The following is a 21105-nucleotide window of genomic DNA, read 5'->3' on the forward strand; positions in this document are numbered from 1 at the left end:
GCCCCAGGAGGCGGCGGCCACGCGCCGGTTCTCGCGCCGCATCGTGTCCCACGCCGTGCTGCGCTCCTCTTGTAGAATCTCACTGCACAAACAATGTATGAGAACGGTCACATTAAGGAATATATAGACTAGTCATAATTAACAAGATTTTTTCACTGGTGACTTCTATAAAAGTACTATGTTATCAAGTTTAGTACCATCTGATATCCTCATGTCATGTCAAAAGTTTAGATGGATGGATGGATAGATGTTTGTTACAGATGTGGCCTAAACGGCTGAACGGATCTCGATGAAATTTGGCAAAGATGTAGAAAATAGTACGAAAGATGGCATAGGCTACTTATTTTTGTTTTGTTTTTTAACTCCACGCGGACAGAGTCGCGAGTTAAAGCTAGAAATATTTATAGAATATGACACCCATTATATTGATTTGTGGTTTCAAGGATCTATTAATAGATAGTGAAGTGTCACTTGTGCCCGCTCTATATGTTTGTCAATGTCTGTATAGTAGTAGGCCAGGCGAGCAGTGCGCGGTGCACATACAAGAGCGTCTCCTTGAGCGCGTGCGCGGCGGGGCGCTGCGAGGGCTCGTAGGCCCAGCAGCGCGACATGAGCGAGTAGAGGCGCGGCGGGCAGCGCGCCGGCAGCGCCAGCCGCTCGCCGTTCTCCAGCTTGCCGATCACGTCGTTGTTCTTCACGCCGCTGAACGGCTTCACGCCCAGCATCAAGATCTCCCACATGCACACTCCTGTACAAAATTATAGGGCTATTGCTGCATTTACTCATAACTTTTTAGATATAAGGTAGTTTGCACAATGTGTTTGCCTATAAATGAAATATGTTTATGATTAGATTTCTAACTACAACTGTATAGATATCCGCATGGAATTATAAAAAAAACTTTATTTTACTGCTTACATATGTCAAATGTCAAAATTCAAATGCCTTTGAAATTTTATAACAATTACCGTTATACAGTTGGCAGCTTGTAGTTTATGGTCCCTTTCCCACACGAAGGTTTATTTTCCAATTCATTTACCCTAACTAAAATAGCGTGAAAATAGCCTAAAACATGTCGTAAGTGTAGAGCTTTTTTTTTATAAAAGAAAGAGTTATTCAAAAATATGCTGTAATTGCTGACATCTTAGGCAACAAAGAAGTGTGTGTTTACGCTTTATTATATTTGTATAAAAAGTATAGATATATAGATGAAGATGTTTTGTTGGCAATCCTGTACATAAAAATAAACAAAAAAGTGGCCACTATGTTTCTTTTTAAGTCAGATTTCGTAAGTATAACTTACCAAACATCCATACATCAGATGCGGAGGTGAACCGCCTGAAGTTAATAGATTCTGGTGCCATCCACTTGATGGGCAATTTGCCACGCGACGCTTTGTAGTATGACTTGTCGTCCACTCGCTTAGACAGACCGAAATCTGCCAACTGGAAAACAGTTAAACTATAGATTTGACTTGGCACGTCACAAGTAGGAAGACTGTTTTGTGTCACGTGCCAATTTAAGCGTATGGGTAATATGATTTGTCATGTCGAGAACACAAACACATAAAAACTTACTTTGAATTTTATATTCACGTGTAAAACAACAATCTTCTGATTTCTATAGTAAATTACTCCTGTGACATCTACATTTATTTCTTTAAACCATAAAAATCTTTTCCATATTCAATTTAAGCACAAATACATACCTTAACGCACGTGGCAGTGGAAACAAGGACATTTCTAGCAGCGATATCGCGATGTACGAACTTCTTGCTCTCCAAGTAACTGAGCGCCGTCGACAGCTGGTAGATGTACAGCACCAGCGTACACGTCTCTAATCTATTAAACAGGTTTTTAATTAAAAAGTACTAATAACCATTCTACAAGACTACTTAATCTATGGTGTCATAGAGTAAATACACATTTCATAAATGTGAAAAATATTTTAACAAGGAAATAATGACAAAAGGCATTAAAACGAAATAGCAAAAAGTTTCTATAAAACATCTGTTAATTGGCCATGTTACTAATTAATTTAATTAGTTTTCAATCTTCGCTATTTATATTCAAATTAAAATTTGTCATTCTCGAAAGCTTGGCTTAACTTCAGATAAAAATGGGATTAATAGCAAGTGTTCTTTCAAAATGACTAGGATTTTAAATGACATCTACCACATTTTTGTGGAATAAGCGATATTTGGCAGTTTTTAGTTTTTACATTTCTGTCTATAGTATATAGTCTGTCTCTTTCCTTCCTTTCCACGTCATATCTTTTGTCTCACTCATGTAACGGTATTTAGTTGTGTTTTGTACTACTTGTAGAAACCTGTGTGCATTTTGCTGCAGATATGCCCTCATCTCGCCGAGCGTGGCCAGCTCCATCACTATCCAGATGGGCGGGGAGCTGCACACGCCCACCAGACCGATGATGTGCGGGTGAGAGAACTGCTGCATTATATCTGGAAACAAGTTCATTAAAGAATAAGAGATTTAAATAAAACACTTTACAAAGGCTTAGATTTTAATTTTGATTCTTGTTATAATATCGTTGGGGAAGTTAACCGAATTAATGTGTCATAGAGTATATAAATGTTGCCATTGAAAAACGCATGTGCATAGAATACAAATATAGACTAAAATGTAAGACTAATATAGATACGAATTTCTAAATTTATATTTCACTAACTGTTCCCTTGCGACTTCATCCGCATAAAATTATAGAAAATTTATTATATTGTTTACATGTGACAAATTACAATTGCAAATGTCAAAATGACAAACCATGGCAAACTCGCTTCCTTGATGTTGGCAGGAACTTATGGTCCCTTTCCCATATTAGGGATTTTATTCAAAATATTTACCGCTAAAACTGAGTGGCGTGAAAATATATAGCCTAAAGCGTGACGTAAGTGTAGGGCTTTTTATGAAAAAAAAAAGAATTATTAAAAAATATGCTGTAATTGCTGACATCTTAGGCTACAAAGAAGTGTGTGTTTACGCTTTATTATAATAGTATAGATTATATTTTCGGAGCGGATCACCAAGCCATATATTATTACAAAATAAAAATAGTTAAAAAGTAAATTTCGACAGTAACAAGCTGATTCCACTATTACATGGAATACAAACTTAGAAGAAAGAGAGAAATAAAATTTGAATGTTGCTTAGTAAGACGTAATGAAAGGAACAATTAGAACATTACGAACACATGTGAACACAATCAATAGTAAAAATAACATTTGCTATCCTTAAAATAGAAATGAAGAATAAAATGATCGGAACTCACAGGCCTCTTCCAGAAACTTCTCCGCGGTGTCGAGGTCGGCGTCCATCTTGCAGGTCTTGACGGCGACGTGCAGCACGTGGTCGGCGCCGCGGCCCTGCTGCCGCTGCAGCGCCAGCTGCCGCCGCAGCGACGGGTGGTTGGCTGACGTCACGCGGCACGTACCTGCAACCACGCCTTTAATTGCTTCTTTGTTAAGACTAGCTTGAGCCCGCGACTCCGTACACGTGGAAGTTAAGAAAAACAAAACCTATGTGTTATGCCAGACTATCATCTATATCGGAGTCTCGCATGTGCTCGCCACTAATCTTTTTTTCTTAAACATTAATTAAAAATGTGAATTATTCTTATTTGTTGTTAGTTGTTTTTTTTTTAAGATTGCCTAGCAAGGTTTATTAAATGCCTTCGTATGTGTGCTATATTGTATAATATGTATGAATGGTTTACGTTTTTTAAATACATTTCTCTGGGTATATTCAATTTGAAAAACAATTTAATTGTTTTTTAACATAATTGTTTATTAGTTATTAATAAATAAAGAATTTAAGGAAATAAATGGGAAAACGAGAAAAAAGAAGTTATGGAAAGAATTGGTCAAATAAAAATAGGCGATACCCGCCACATGATCGGTATTTAAAATGTGCTCTGGAGTATAAAAAGTTTGGGAACCCCTGATCTACATTTACATCAAATTTCATAGAGATCCGTTCAGCTGTTAAAAAGATATCTTCTAACAAACATCCATCCATCCATCCATCCAAACATTCGCATTTATAATATTAGTAAGAAGTAAGACTATGCTATTTATGCGTTAGTAATAAGTAAAAATGTATCGAAGTAGGCGTAATATAGCGGTATTATTTCCATCTTAATGAATGTGAAGTGTTTGTTGCTAGTAACTAAGTTGAGTACTTATTTCTCTGGTGAAAGTTACCTTTATGCACATCTCCGAACTGTCCCTCTCCGATAATACCGGTCAGTTCTATTTGATTACGAACCAACTCATAGTCTCGAACTGAAACATATTTAATTTATATTAAAAAAAACACCGAGCTTATAAAAAAAATATCTATGTGTATGATAGTTACGTCATAGTTTATGTATAAACATTGTCAAATATCTTATCGGCTCAAAGTAACTACTCCAGTGCTTGATGTTCCGAGCATTTATAACATTTGAAATCGTTTATACTTTGACATTCAAATTTGAATCTTATGTGTATGTAAATAAGGTTCACCTGCAGGCGTAGAGTAATCAGCATCGTCGTCCACAATCTCCGCGTAGTCCTCAGACAGTATGGTCGCGGTGTTCGCTTCCCACGAACTTGTTTTACCTTCTGATGAACTACTGCTCATTTCTGTTGCTAAAATTGTATATGTATATTGATTTACAACATTTGTATGATAAACACCAGATTATTCGTATAATAACCACAATTTGTAATTATCTTTTAGTTGGTAGAACTGTTATTGTAATTGTTAATCTCTTGTTTTTTCAATAAAATTATTTCTATTTCTATAAAAAACATAAATCTAGATATGATGTCCTGATAGGTAAGTTAATAGGAGACCAGTTAACAATGACCTCTTTTATAAGTCAGCTAGAGGATTAGTGAAATTTTAAATTATTTAACTTTTATTACTGGTTTTTTAATTTGCGTCAATGATGTGTTATTATACACTAGCTGTTGCTCGCGACTTCGATTGCGTGAAATTAAAAAATATAGCCTATGTTTACTGATAACATAGGTTTTTAATTGTGAAAGAATTTTTAAAATTGGTCAAGAATTTTTTGAGTTATTTCAATACATACAAAAATACTAATGTTTCCTCTTTATAATATAAATATAGATAAACGATGTAAATCTACAGAGTTAAATATTACATGCCGGTTGGTTTGATTCTACATAGAAATACAAAATAAAAAAATACATTGATAAGCTTAGAATAATACAGGAAATAACTAAATAAATGCGTGACTATTTCTAGTAATAAATTATAATATTTCTATTGTTTTATTTCCTCTAATTTATCTACGACTTACTTTTACATTGACAATTAAGCTGTTTCCAAACGGTTGCTAGGAAAATATGCCAACAGATTAAAAATAGTCAATTCCACTTTTTCTAATAAAGATAAACTCTTCAATACTATTATGATTAGGTTAAAAATTTACATTAAAACTAGCTTTTGCCCTCGACTCCGTTCGTGTGGAATAAAAAAATAAGTAGCCTATGTGTTCTTCCAGACTATCCTCTACGTCTATGAAAAATTTCATCGAGATCCGTGTACTAGTTTACGCTATAAACTTTAACAAATATCCATCTAAACTTTCGCATTTATAATATTACTAGCTGTTCCCATGCGACTTCTATCGCATGAAATAATGAAAATTATTTTATTGATTACATTTGTCAAATTCAATTGTGTTTGTTAAATGTTAAAATGACTGACATGACATGATGACAAAGCAATGCAATTTTGCTTCCTTGCTGTTGGCAGCAACTTATGGTCTCTTTCCCACATTAGGCTTTTTATCCAAAATATTTACCGCTAAGTTTAACGGCGTGAAAACATATAGTCGAAAGCGTGACGTAAGTCTAGGGCTTTTTTTTATTAAAAAAGGAGTTATTCGAAACTATGGTGTAATTGCTGACATTTAGGCAACAAAGAAGTGTGTGTTTACGCTTTATTATAATAGTATACATAGTGAAGTAAGATAAAGGTATTTTTCCTTACTTGTTCTATTCCATAGAGAAGTTTGCGTGTCTGTGACCAGCCTGCAATAGCCGTCCACTAAGTCCGCCAGACTTTCTGCAGCCTGTAATACAACCAAAATAATTTAAACACACATTCAAGACAGACAAACACTTTTGTAGAAAATTCCATTCAGGTTCATTAGTAAGATACCAATATAAACTAGCTGTTGTTCGCGACTTCGTCTACCGGAAATTATAAAAAAGTAATAAAAACCTATATTACTTAGTAATAACGTAGATTTTTAGGTGTAAGAATTGATGATATCGGTCCAGTAGTTTTTGAGTTATTTCATTATGTACAAAAATTCGAAAATACAAATCTTTCTTTTTTATAATCTAACTAATATTATTAATGCGAAAGTTTAGATGGATGGATGTTTGTTAGAGTTTGTAGCTTAAACCACTGAACAGATTTCGATGAAATTTGGCGTAGATGTAGAGGATAGTTTGGAATAACACATACGCTACTTTTTTAATTCCACGAGGGCCGAGTCGCCGAAGAAAGCTAGTATTTGTATAGATTGATAAGGTGACATTAAGAGAAATAACTAAAATGTCATATGACAGTCCGGGATAGATCCCAGTGACATGACAGGTTTATTGTTGTAAAATGTTGTCACCTCTACACTGCTGCACATGATGGTGAGAGTCTCCGTGGCGCCTTTCACACGTAGCTGCAACGCGCCCTTACCGCACGAACCACTCTGATAAAATAACACACTGTTAAAGATACTTTATTTTAAAACATATACAGTCTTACAAATAAACGCAGAATAAATTTAAACTTAGGAATAAACTGAGTTTAAGCAAATATTAGCACAAATTTGCTTATACTCAGTTTATTCCTAAGTTTAAATTTATTCTGCGTTTATTTGTAAGGCTAATAAACTGAAACTAAATCCTAATGTTTTTTAATAAAGGGATGGAAAAGACACCAATTGGATGAGAAAACATTAGAAAATGTTAATGTTAAATTCTAAGCATGTCATCTTTTGTTTATTAAAAATAATAGGTAACATATGGAAACTTTTTTATTCCAAAAATACCTTAGACAGTGTTTCAAATATCAAATACAAAACACTTATACCGTGAATCTAAATCTTGTCCCGAATTTGTCACAAATCTTAACATTATTATGCATAAATTTACGAAATGCAATCTTGACCAATAAAAAGTAAAATTATTTCAATTATTCGGCAGTCAAAGAGTTAAAATTATAGAGTTTCAAAAAATATATAGAGAAGTCATAGTTAAAATAGAGATATTTTTGACATGATCTTACTAATTCTACTATTGACAGCCTCAAAAGCGCTTGTCAATGTAATTAACTATGTTCAATAAATTTAATTGCCAATAGGTGTCATTAAAAATAATTGAATTTTATTTTGAACACAAGTGGTAGTAAACTTGACAATTGAGATACCTTTCAGATAAAGTACCGGTAAAATAAATTTGTTTACTGCCTTATCTATACATGATTCAAATGTCTTTTCTTAAAACAGATATTAAACTGCGTCTAAACCTTTAATGGTCTGAAAAAAAATTACATAGACTCGGTTCAAAGATACATCCGTCGCCACTGACAACTGTCGCGCTAGTATTAGTAAAAGCAGTAGTATAATTGTATTTAAAAAAAAAGGAACTTACTAGTGATATACGGATTATGCAACAAAAAAAAATAAAAAAGAGAAGGAGAACAAACTGTGCAAAAAAGAGTACGGATCAAGAGTCTGTAGAAGTTGATAAATAAATAAAAAAAAACCTTTATTGAAAGCAGTGACTATGAAATAATTCGTTACTGTCGCTGTGTAAAACTGACCTGTGTCTGTGATTGCTGCGTGCAGTTGGACTTGAGCGTGTGCAGCGCCACGATGTCGCTGAAGGAGGCTATCTTAGTGTAGGTGGGCGGCTCGCCCGCCTTGTGGGACACGTACGATATATCTGAAAAATAAATAACTGGCATTTAATAAAACATAGACATATGTAAAATGATATATTAAAAAAAATATTGAAAAACGAGTATTAATAGTATAATACTTTAAGTATTGTGTCATTTGTCTTAAAACACACGCATGGACAATCGTACTAATATTACAAATGCGAAAGTTTAGATGGATGTTTGTTAGTTTGTAGCCTAAACTGCTGAACGGATCTCGATGAAATTTGGCATAGATGTAGAGAATAGTCTGGTAGAACACATAAGCTACTTTATTTTTATTCCGCGCGTACGGAGTCGCGAGAGAAAGCTAGTAGTTGATATATCAGTCGACTAATTAAATCCACCCACCATTCTCGTGATAACTAACCTATACTGTTATTATAAAGAGGAAAGATTTGTTCTTTTGTATGTATTTGAATAACTAAAAAAATTCTGGACCGATTTCAAAAATTATTTCACTAGTAAAAAGCTACGTTATCAATAAGTAACATACTATATTGTTATTATTTAATTTCACGCAGACGAAGTCGCGAGCAACAGGTAATGTATATTAAACATCATTGACGCAAATAAAAGTTAAACAATTAAAAAAGTTCACTAATCGTCTAGCTGACATATACAAGAGGTCAACATTAACTGGTCTCCTATTAACTTACCTATATCAGGTCCTATAGCCAGCTCCACAGGTATGGCCCAGCCGCCGCCGAGCGCCGCGGTGAAGGTCTCCCTGTCGTAGCCGTAATGCGTGTGCATCGTCTCCACGTACCGTAACATGCATTCCACATCACTTAAATTAGCCACCTGGAATAAAGAAATAACAATTAAAAAAGCAGCCTATAACATTCCCCTATATATCAGCTATGTCTCAGTTAAAGTTTTGTCCAAATCAATCCAGCCGTTATGGAGATTATCGGGAACATATGTGGCTTATCAGACGGACGAGGTTTCTCATTATCAGCAGTAATTTTTTGTTATTATTACATTCATAAACTAGTATTTTATTACATGTAAAATCTCTACTAATATTATAAAGAGGAAAGACATACATTTTAATATCTATTATAATAACTAAAAAACTACTGAGCCAATCTCAAAAATGCTTTCACCTTTAAGGTACAGTATTGCTAAGTAACATAGGGTATATTTCACATGGACAAAGTCGCGAGCAACAATTAGTATTTTATAAGTCAATATTTATCAAGATACTCAAGTAATCAAGCTTTCTCATTCTGTTTTGATAAACTTGTTGGGAGTAATTGACAAAAGTATATGATCCGCCATTTTGCTGCAGTGGCCATTTCTGATTGATAAATAGTTTTTCTTATTTTGTATGTATTTATTTAATAGTCACAGCATTTCACTTTAAAACCCGTGTTGGGGATGTTCTGCAAAATTGCGTTCGCCATTTTGTGGTTGCCATCTTGGAATTAGTGTCATTGAATTTAATAAATTACTATCTATACTATTACAATAAAGTATAAACACACATTCTTTGTTGCCTAAAAGGTCAGCAATTGCAGCATATTTTTGAATAATTCTTTTTTTAATAAAAAGCCGTACACTTACATTACGCTTTAGGCTATATATTTTCACGCTATTAAACTTCGGGGGTAAATATTTTGGATAAAAACCCTAATGTGGGAGAGACCATAAGTTGCTGCCAACATCAAGGAAGCAAGATTGCCAAGTTTTGTCATGTCATGTCATTGAGAGTTTGACACATGTAAACAATTAAATAATTTTATGCTGATGAAATTGCAAGGGAACAGCTAGTACTATATGAAAATGTAATAACAGACATTTCATACCTTTTTGAACTGCTGTTGTATAGCCTTCTTGAGGACTTTGGGTTTGATAGCGTCAAGCACGGATTTGGGCAGGAACTTGTGCAGACCGAACTCCTTCTCTAAGTACTCTATATTAGACTTCTTGTCCAACGATATCTGCATATCTTTGCAGAAATATCTACAAACAAACATTAATATGAAAATACCAACGATATAAAATACAAGACTAGAGAAAGTTAAACTTACTTTATTTCTAAACAACATATTTGTATCGCCAAATCCTGATCTACCATAGGATGGTTGGCGTTGAGGTAGTCATGTCGCACCTGGGAATTTAAAACAATTGGATAAGCACCTCTAACTTATATCTATACTATTATAATAAAGCGTACACACACTTGTTTGTTGCCAAAGATGTCAGCAATCACAGCATGTTTTTGAAAAGTCCTTTTATAATAAAAAGCTCTACTTTTACGTCACGCTTTAGGCTATATATTTTCACGCCATTAAACTTAGGGGGTAAATATTAGGGATGAAAATCCTAATGTGGGAAGTTGCTGCCAACATCAAGGAAGCAATTGACAATTGTGCATTTGAATTTTGACATTTCATAAGAATGAAGCCGCACTGGAACAGCTAGTTACTAATATTATAAATGCGAAAGTTTAAATGGATGGATGTTTGTTACGAGTTTGTAGCTTAAACTGCTGAATAGATCTCAATGAAATTTGGCATAGATATAGAGAATAGTCTGGAAGAACACATAAGCTACTTACTTTGTTTTTGTTTAATTCCACGCGAATGGTATCGCGGGCCAAAGCTAGCACATCAATGTAAAATTAATTGTTGTTAACAGAGACTGGCACTTGACTGATCCTGTGTCTTAAAAGTCAAATATGCAATAATAAAAGCGTGCACACATTTGATTAAACTACCGCACAAGTTCAGTCTTGCTTTGATTTACTGAGCTTATATGGAGGTGCACACTTGATTTTTAGTTGTGCAACTAAACAGTTGAATTGGCTATGGACAATCGCACAACAGTTGTGTGATAGTTTAGTAACCAATTTAAAATCCAGCTCTAAGTATGAAGCGTACTTGATCATAGTAGTAATGGAATGTGACGCGGTCTGCGTCGCAGAGGTCTCTCAGGTTGGCGGGCAGGTAGCGCACGCGCAGCTCCAGCCGCCACTCGCTGGCCGGCCAGCGCGACGTCAACTCCGACACCGCTGTGTCTTGATGGATCCATCGGATCTGAAAATACGGTAAAAATACAGTTAACACAATAAACGATACTTATTCTTTATCTATTCTTATATAATAAAGCGTAAACACACACTACTTAGTTATTTAGGATGCTAGCAATCACAGCATATTTATGAATAATTCTTTTTTTTACGCACGACACGTTTTAGGCTATACATTTTCGCTTATAGACTTAGGGATTAAACATCATCATCATCATCTCCTTATCCTACTCCCGTAGGGTCGGCGCAACAGGTTTTTGTCCTCCACATAACTCTATCATACGTCATCTCAGTCATCACTCCCTTTTTGATCATGTCACCTTTTACACAATCCATCCATCTCTTTCTAGGTCTACCTCTACCGATGTACCCTTCCACAATCATATCTAACGTTCTCCTTGTAACATGCGATTCATCCCTCCTCATAACATGCCCATACCATGCTAACCTTTTACTCCTTACCTTCTAAATAATTAAACAATTTAGAAAAAACCATAACGCGGAAAAGACTAAAACTACAAGCTGACAACATCAAGGAAGCAATTGCCATGGTAACGGAAATTGTTATCCAATGCCAAAGGCCTTCGTCGTCATTTTTGAATTTGAATTTTAACATTTTCAATTGTAAATTTTCCAAAATATCTTTTATAATTTTTAAGCTGAAAATAATGCTTTTTGATAAACGACTTCCTACTAAGCCTTGTACTGTAGTTTTTTAAAGTTTGTGATAGTATACCTTCCCAGTGGTAAGCCGCCTAGCTCTTAGCGCGTAGCACGACGCGTATAGTCGGTCACCAGCAGCAAGCCTCGCCGCCAACAGCCGCAGCACCGACCGCACATCTTCTTCAGGAGACGCGCGGACCACGTTGAACCCTCCATTGGGTAGATGCACCTTTAGGGTTGACTGATCACCCGCCGCGCCTGGAAATGATACAAGAAAATATGTAGTTTTCCTTTTTACAAAATTAAGTATGTAAAAATTAAGCAGATATAATTTCATAATGAAATGTAAAATAAATGTCAATATTAAATCACATTAGCTCAGTTACACATTTTATACTAATCAAAACATTTATCGACACCTAGTAACTTCCATATATCGGCAATTCCGTTAAACGTGTTCATATATGGCAATACTATAAAACTCAATGTCGACAACCCTGACATATTTATCTCTATATATGCACAATTGTATTACAAGATTCAAACATTTTAGCGGCGTGCAGTTAGTTAGGAGCGTATACATATGCCTAAGGGAGTGCTGCAAGGGACAATTACTTCTAAAGGAAGCCAGACAAAAGTTGCTGCCACGCGCCCACCATTAAGTTCCGCTGATACCTAATATTCTATCCTCTGCATCATTTCATGCGATACTCCGAGCCGACATTAAGTTTGAATGGAACTATACATAGTGCTGAGGTTAAAAGCTAAACGCTTTCATTTGCGTTTACAAGTTAGAGGTCGCGAAAAAAGTGGTTACTCGTATCTACAACTGGTCTATATTTTATGCGTGTTGTCTATACTAATATTATAAGAAAGAATTATATTTTCGTATGTATTGAAATAATTCAAATACTAATGGACCGATTTCAAAAAAACTACCACTAAATAACTACATTATCAGTGTGTAACATAAGTTATATTTTTTACTAGTTTTTTAATTCCACGTGGACGAAGTCGCGAGCAACATCTAGACTAACATATTCTGATTGTATAAAATGTGTGCCTACTAATAAAACGCTGTTATCTGTTATTATAACAAAACAGTTTACATCATACATTGACTTAAACCTTCGTTGGTTGCCTTCAGTTGTCTAGTGAATAAATTTGACATGCGGGACATTACACAAATAAAGGAAAACACGACGTTTTGTGGTACAAAAATAAAAGCGAGGTTACTAAGCATTGTGAAACCTAACCGTTGGTTTCTACTGCCGCAAGAAATGTACATATGTAAAGATACCATACAAAGAAAATAAAGAGGAGATAAATGTACCTACTTTAACAAATATTGTTGTATTCACTATTAATATTCCAAAAACAAATTTGAATTTTATTTTTCGTTGTCTAGCTCATGAAAAGTTGAATAGACAACAAAAACTCCATACAAGTTAAAACGAAATCAATTCTCGGAAGGATCGCTTGTAGACGTACAAAAGGAAAACCCAATATAAAACATAATAACCTTTCCGCCAGATGAACTCAACAATTTGCTTATTATAAATCATAATAAGGACCTGTCCCACCAAATTGTAAATTGTCTGATTATAATCCGATGTGTAAAATAGGTAATTACTCTGTTTAGAAAATTACTGTTGGTGCTATTTTGTATTTGTTCGAACAAAGTAGTATTCATATCTTAGTAGTCTTTATTGATTACTAAAATTATAAATGCTAAAGTTAAGATGGATGGATGTTTGTTAGAGTGTACCACCTAAAAAACTGGACGGACATTTGGTCTATGCCATATAAATCTATATGTAAAGCATTATCTGGAAGAACACACAGGCTACATTATGGTTTTTCTAATTCTACGCAGAAGGAGTCGCGGGCAAAAGCTAGTTGATCATACATATTTGTCTATTATACATTTACAAATGTAACAGGTGAATGGCCAATGTTATTTACCGGATCAATGAACGGGTAATTAATTGGTTTGTTGCTTCAAATGTAACATGGAACTAATCATCTACGTTCAATACATAACTATTATGTATACATAAATCATAGCTGGGAATAACAGGTTTATTTTAACAGCTGTTATAGCATTTGATTAAGTGTGAAATAATTAATTAACTTCGTTCTTTTTAATTTCATCGTGAATTGAACAAAATGAAAAATATTTTTTTTGTATATCTCTACCATTATAGCTGTATTATAAATATACGAAAGCTGACATGAAGTGTACTCGTTAGGGTTGTCTCCGTGCTCGCTTCATTACCGACCATTGACCGGAAACGGGGACGGAACATCCCTAGGGATCCGTAAGATGAATAGAAGATTGTTCAAAACTCGGTCAAAAGAATAAATATTAAATTTTATTTCACAATTTCTTGAAGAAAATTCTAAAGCATTATCATTAAATAAATAAAAACTTTACCATTCATTTTAATTGATTGAAATTGAACCAAAAATTGTGAAATATATTAAGGCAGTGTAAACCCACGTTTATTTCAACACAATTAACAAAGTATTCAGTCAAAGCGAAGCAACAATTTGATCCGGTGACGTCGAGTGGTTGGGAACAAAAACGAAACCCCTCGAATCCCTCGCCAATTAAAATATCAACAATCGTTTTCAATGATTGTTTTAAATTCAGCCACTCGAATATCTCTTGTGCGAATTAAAGGTACTATATATACAGATAGCATTACAATTAAATTATTTTACACGAATAAAATCAGTCACTGGCCTTATAAGTAGTATACTTCGTAAATATAAAAAAACTGTAACTTTAAGCACTCTTTAAGTGTAAATAATGTTGGAGTGCCAAATTTTACCTTACATTATAAATGCATATTCAGAAACTACAACTAAAGTATTTTTGTGACTGAATTGCTACTGTTTGCCTTGAAGAGACATTTACATTTTCACCGGGCTTGAGGCGGCCGAGCGCAGATGGAGCTTAGCCTAAACTTCGTTTATACTAAGCTGGAGGGCTCCCTCAAGAGCCTCGGCACAGACCGTTACAACAACTAAAGCTTAAAGTTGCAATTAAAATAGATTACATACCATGCGCGGGCGCAGTGGCGGGCTGTCGCTTGGGCGAGCCACCAGGCGGCGCTGGTTGCATGGCGCGCGCTAGCGGACCCTCGCCGCATCGGCCGCCGCCCTCCGGCTCATGGCTGTAACAACAATAAACATTTTAACCACTAAATTAAGTTGTCCAAATTACTAAGAGAATTCTCCCGTTTGTTCTGAGGATTGGTAGGTTGGTCGATTGTATTTGGTTACCAACTAACTATTATCTTACAAAAAATGACAAACACATGTCAAAGGTGTTACGTATTTTAAAAACCGTCACATCTCATTTGCCTTTTTAATCCCAATAATACAGTAAAAAAACAACAAAACCTATTACCCGATAACAATTAAATCGTGAATTCCTAAAGTGATCTCTGATCAAACAAATGAAACCTTAACAAGGCAAATAAATGTAAAAGTCGTATTCGATACTGTCGAGCAATTTCCTATTTGTTTCCCGTTTACTTCCCAGTCGAAGGTTACGGAATCGAGACTGATCCTAATTGAAACCAGAAACTGTGGAAATGTTACTTTAACATTTATAGCAATCCTTGAATTACTATAAGATATTTATTTTATTGAATTCCAATGTAAAAATATTAGAATTAAAAATTGTCATATCTCTTATTTCAACTTTTAACAGAAAATTTACTCATCTACCCGCCATTTCTCCTACGGCGGGCAGTCACAAGTACATACTACTTTTCTATATAAAAATCATTTTATTGTGAACGGAGTCGACTTTCCAATTATATTACAAGTTTGTCAAGTGGTCCGCACTGTTTGCGACACAATGCCACTCGAGTACGCGCCAACCTCGCCGCGGATATATAAAACATTCAATGGATATAACACAATCACTGCAAATTTTACTTTTACATCTATCTAATATCATAAATGGGTAATTGAGTTTATAAGGATGGAAGTCTGGAAGAACACATAGGGTACTTTTTTTTAAACGAACGAAGTCTGGCAACGACTATTTCCAAATATTTTCTATGAGAAACATGTAACATCAGTTTTATTCCAAAAACCAAGTTAAAAAAGCTACATACTCTTTGGTATATATATTTTTATACCACTTTCTACAATAAACAAGACATTAGCCATTGTAAAGTAAGAGTAGGTAAGAATTTTCATTAAACTTGTTCCGTTCCGCGGAGATGTTGAAGCAACTAGAGGACTTCCGTAACACAACCCCGACGCGACGGTTTGTTTTGGATCAGGTAGGGATAGGGTTACCACCTGATTATCATTAATTAAAATAAAATTAAATATTGAACATTAACAAATAGTGCAAAAGACAATCAGATAAATAATATTGTGCAATAAAATAGTCAAAATTTTAGTGATAAACGAAATTTTGTTGAAAATAAGGGGAGAAAAAATATTAGATAAAATCATTGAGAAGTCAACTACCAATTAAAAAATGGTTTTATATTTCCACAGTCAAAAGGAAATAGGATAGATACATGTTAAAAATGCAATGCACACTTACCACTTACGGCCAGTTTTTTCAAATACTAGCATGTAAAAGCGAACAAATCACTAATATAAAGAAGACCCGAGAAAGCAGTGTCAGGATCGCAAATGATGATTTATAATATACTCTATGGATTAAATCGATTATTTTTTATTTTTGTTTAGAGTTAATTTTTTATACTATAGTTATATGTTTATTTAAATACATTCATCAATAAAGCTTATTTCCCTTAGTCATATTACAGTAGATGACTGGACTGCTATCGATAATCTATGTTTTATTATCCTATCCTTTTACATGTTTTTACACGTTTGCTACTGTTTACTATAATCATGAGTTTCTACAGTCAAAACACATGCCAGAAAACACGTTAACATTCCTTTTAAAAAAACATCTAGTGTCATAACGAAATCATAATAAAAACATACAAGCTTACAATAAGAGTATTTAGTATTAAAATATTTAACTAAATAAAATAACTTGTGAGTGACAACCCTATAACTCGACTGGCAGCCGACAGCCGACACAGTGGATGTAATGTTGTTTTATCACGGCAAGACACTGGAAAATTAGGTTTGCGCGTCCATCGCCTCGTCGTATAGCATCTTGAGAATAAGAACGCTATACACTGCTTCCTATGGTAGATACTTTGCAAAAAATCATCTTTAAAATAGTTCACGCATATATCATTTTGCATATCCTATTGATTGCACAGTAAGAAAGTTTCATCTCTAATTTTTTTAATAAATATGGAAATATGTTTTCACCCTAAACATTTTATGATAAAGGTACACATATACATACTTTTAGACAACTTATTTAATTGATACTGTCGCTTTAAACTCAGAGCAACACTTCTCGTCAGGACTCAGGTTGCGCGCCAATCTCCATCCTTCTTGTAACATTGACAGCTGTCAGCTAGGGACGTGACGTTTATGCCGATAATCTAGAGTTGCGCCAATTCTACATCACGGTACTAATTTTGTTCTTAACAATACATAAACCTAATACCTACCCTATAAATACAAATCAAATTAATTAGTATTTTCAGTCAATGCATTTTGCGAATAAGCGTTCATTTGCGGCCTCTTGTATGTCTTTAATTATTCACAGACGGAGCTGGACGTTGACCGCCGCAGGGCTATTCAACCCCCTGCAACCCTGCACGCATCGATTGGACATTCGGCGCACGCAAATGCACCGTGCGTCGCCACCCCCGACCATTAAAGCGCAGCTAAATGTATTTTGGACGCACAAACAAAGGGTTGTTGAACGCTCGCCTACATATCTTACATTTATTTTCATACAATAATGCTTATTAGTTTGTACCCTAGTCGTAACTATCAAAGTGAAAAAGAACCAAAGACAAAAATAAAATATTCTAGCATGTATCTAACAATAAAAAGATTGCCATAGAGTTTAAAATGAGAATGTGTATAGACCCGTTGTATATACTGAAGTCATAGCTATTAAAATTAAAGGAATAGCAATAATTAGCAAAACGGTTTTTTTTATTTAAACGATATTTTTATAGAGATTTTTGGCAGAGGTCATTGACTCGCACGTTTTTATTTAAAACGAATCATACCCATCAAAAGGTCAATACACAGCATTTTCGTTCTATTCTACAGTTAGTAATACTTCTATTTCTGTCAGCGTTTCAATAAAGATTTTACGATATTCTGGACATACGCCAATACCGCAAGTCTAGGCACGCGGGACTATTGTCATAACCTAACTAGGTCTTGGACACGAATAAACCTGGATGTTCCTTGAATCATAAGTAGTATGTTTATTACTTGCGGATAATGACCCCTATTCCTTGGACAATACAGGCGAAAGCTTGCATTATCGTCGCTGATTAGGCTTGCGTGTGGCGGAATGTTGTATTCAGTAAGCACTATTGTCATTTGTTGAAATTAAAATATTAATTAGATTTATGATTGTCATTCTAATGGCCGGTTTCCCAGTTACGTTACACCATTCGTTAGAGTTTGTTATTCGATAACTTCATCTAATGCGTTTCCGAACTACGTTACTTGAGTTTTACTCCGTTGAAACGTAGTTCAACCTAACGCTAATGAATTAATTGGTAATGACGAAATGAATGGAAACTTCAGAAACCCAACAAAAATGAGTTAACAAAGAAATGAAAGAGAAAGAAATAGGATTATAGTTGATAAATTCGTTGCCGTTTACTATCAAATTACACTGTCGCAACACCTGTTTAAAACATATAGCTGTCTTTATTTTTCCAATGAAAATGAGAGTGATAGATACGTTTTACACACGAGTCAGAGATCGAACTATTGATAATTTACCGTACACTACTTCCGGACAATTAAAATTTTATATGCTCTTCCGACTAATAAAATTCACAGTTTTGGTGTTGAACCAAGTCTCTACGAAGAACGATGTTGGAAATTCACCGTCATAAACACAACTGCTTTTAAAAGGGTAACAAGGTAAGGGTTAAGCATAACAGTGTTTTTTTTTATATCATAAGGTGGCAAGCCAGCGAGCAGCCACCTGAATTCGCCGAAAAAGCGAAGAGATTGCTGCCCATATACATCCGCAATTGCAGATGCGTGGCCTACCATTAAACAACGGAGAAAGAGACGCACATAGAGAGGATATTTTCCTTTCCTATACGTCTCATCCACCTTCCAATCCACCCATTCATTTTCCTTCCCATCCTTCCCTTATAAGAAAATGGCGGGAAGGGAAAGGGACTAAAATTAGGCCTACGGCATCACACTCATCAGACGAAATTCGGGATTGCTTCCATTTCATGCCTGTTTTCTGTGTGGTCCTGGTATTATACCGGGCGAGCGGACCAATTCATGCGAAGATGTTAAAGCGGGCTCTACCACTGTTAAAAAGTGAGGTTCTCCTTACAGATGTGGACGCACCCTAAGTTGCAATAACAAAGACTAATAAAGTAATAGAAAGGACAATATGCAATAACTAATTGTAATAGATTGTATATTGAGTAAGGATAATTTTATGTTAAAACAATACGATACACACAAATGTTTCTAGATAACAAACATAACACGATCTAAGTGTATTTCACAACAGTTTTCCCACAAAGGTCATTTTAGCACGTATTTATGTCGACATGAGTACAGCGGTATTATAATAAATACATAATGTACACATAACTATTATATAGAGTCGGCGTGTCGATGACCTAGCGTTATTGTATACGCGATTATTCCCTCGTGTTGCAAGTACAGTACAACGTACTATACTTGCAGTAGATACGTGTAATAGCGTTGAATAAATAAATATGAAGTAAATAGGTCAGGTATTGCGTTAAGATACTGATCGATCTGATTCATTTACAATTTGGTAATAGTTCATAAATCGTATGTCGATTTTTCGCAAAACATATTCCATTGTCCTTTGTTAAGTTAATTTATAACACATAGCTGTTGCTCGCGACTTCGTTCGCGTGATATAAAAAAATATTAATGGTGTAACAATTTTTGAAATCGGGCCAGTAGTATTAAAATTTCAATATATACAAAAATACAAAACTTTCCTCTTCCTAACATCAGTTTAGACATAGATTTCTAATCTATAATTCTCAGACACATAAACTATGAAAAACAACATTTAATTTCTTTTTTATTTTTCTCCAAGAGACTATTTCAAAAGAGATTTACATGTTTTTTTTTTTAATATTTGTTGTGGAAACTCAAGTCAATACTTCTAACATACACATTAGAGTATGCCAACGTGAGAACCATTTAACGCCAGTTCTAACACGTGGGCGAAGTTAACGTTTATCTCTGCATAATATATTCAGCGAGGTCGTGTATTGACGAATTCTTTGATTATCGGATTGTAGGAACACGTGAGAATATCCTATTGCATAACAATTGTCAAGCTGACATCATACAACCGAAATAGGATAATATAGTAGGTATCTACTTAACTAGTTATTGGGAATAAATCGATAGCTCCTACGTTTTTATTTACTTAAATTATTTTGCAATCTTCATTACTAATATCACTATTGTCAAATTTTAATTAGGTCACTAGTTAATTTTTCTTGTAGACACAAATTAAAAAACTACTCTGGAACTATTAAAATACAAAATTTATTTTGAATGCAACGCCAATCTTACACCAAGCACATTACTTTTAATTCAACCGATGCATCTTAATCGACAATAATCGAATACATAAATTAAAATCTGTCGATACTGGCCGAAATTAACGGCATTAAAAATATTGAATAAATCTCGTCTGGTGTCTGCAGCGAGCGTCCAATGCAGATAATAACAATAAACGCCCGCGTTGAATATTCAACATGGCGCTGTGGTCCATCATTGATTTTGACGCGCTTAAGACAACCGATGTTTCAATAAATTTACGTCATGGATACATGGATTGTATTAAATTCATTTAACAAATAATTGTGGGATTCTACTAACAAAACACATGCACAATTTACTTAAAAACCAGGTCGTTTTTTGACTTCATTTTGTTTTAATTTTAAAACGTAGGTAAATACAGCCAGTATTTCTACAGAAAAAAACAACAGTGATGTTACAGCCTGTTGTAAGTTCAAAATTAGAACATCGATTGGTTTAAAAACAAAACGGTGAGATGAGTGACGATGCGAAGTGATGTCAACGTTTGACAGCTTATTAGGCGACGTAGGTAGGAGGCGCCTGTCGAGGAATGTTCAATTATGAATCAGCACAACCAATACAGCGAAGCCGTTCGCGAATTAATTGTGCATTTGGGGCTCGCCAGTGTTGTCGTTATGTTTGGACAGGCAGTTATATGACGCGGCATACGTCGTAATGTGTTTTTATATACAGGCAAATTAACAAGTCGTGATATTA

At 34.7% G+C, this 21105-nt stretch overlaps 1 protein-coding gene across 1 annotated transcript in view; it reads right to left on the reverse strand.

Annotated features, from left to right (window-relative positions):
• The window catches only part of LOC106111709 (focal adhesion kinase 1-like), a 46392-nt gene that overhangs the window by 5830 nt on the left and 19457 nt on the right, over positions 1-21105 (reverse strand). Inside the window, exons 3-20 of the mRNA XM_013293852.1 lie at positions 14749-14861; positions 11753-11937; positions 10868-11023; positions 10016-10095; positions 9791-9947; positions 8639-8783; positions 7863-7984; positions 6664-6747; positions 6024-6105; positions 5329-5364; positions 4523-4648; positions 4220-4300; positions 3289-3450; positions 2329-2461; positions 1709-1841; positions 1304-1445; positions 544-748; positions 3-82 (exon numbers count right to left, since the gene is read on the reverse strand). Coding sequence (XP_013149306.1) covers positions 3-82; positions 544-748; positions 1304-1445; positions 1709-1841; positions 2329-2461; positions 3289-3450; positions 4220-4300; positions 4523-4648; positions 5329-5364; positions 6024-6105; positions 6664-6747; positions 7863-7984; positions 8639-8783; positions 9791-9947; positions 10016-10095; positions 10868-11023; positions 11753-11937; positions 14749-14861 — 2222 coding nt within the window. The remainder of the gene's footprint in view (positions 1-2; positions 83-543; positions 749-1303; positions 1446-1708; positions 1842-2328; positions 2462-3288; positions 3451-4219; positions 4301-4522; positions 4649-5328; positions 5365-6023; positions 6106-6663; positions 6748-7862; positions 7985-8638; positions 8784-9790; positions 9948-10015; positions 10096-10867; positions 11024-11752; positions 11938-14748; positions 14862-21105) is intronic.

The sequence above is a fragment of the Papilio polytes genome, unplaced genomic scaffold (genome assembly GCF_000836215.1).
Source record: "Papilio polytes unplaced genomic scaffold, Ppol_1.0 DF824146.1, whole genome shotgun sequence".
In the NCBI taxonomy this organism is placed as follows: domain Eukaryota; kingdom Metazoa; phylum Arthropoda; class Insecta; order Lepidoptera; family Papilionidae; genus Papilio; species Papilio polytes.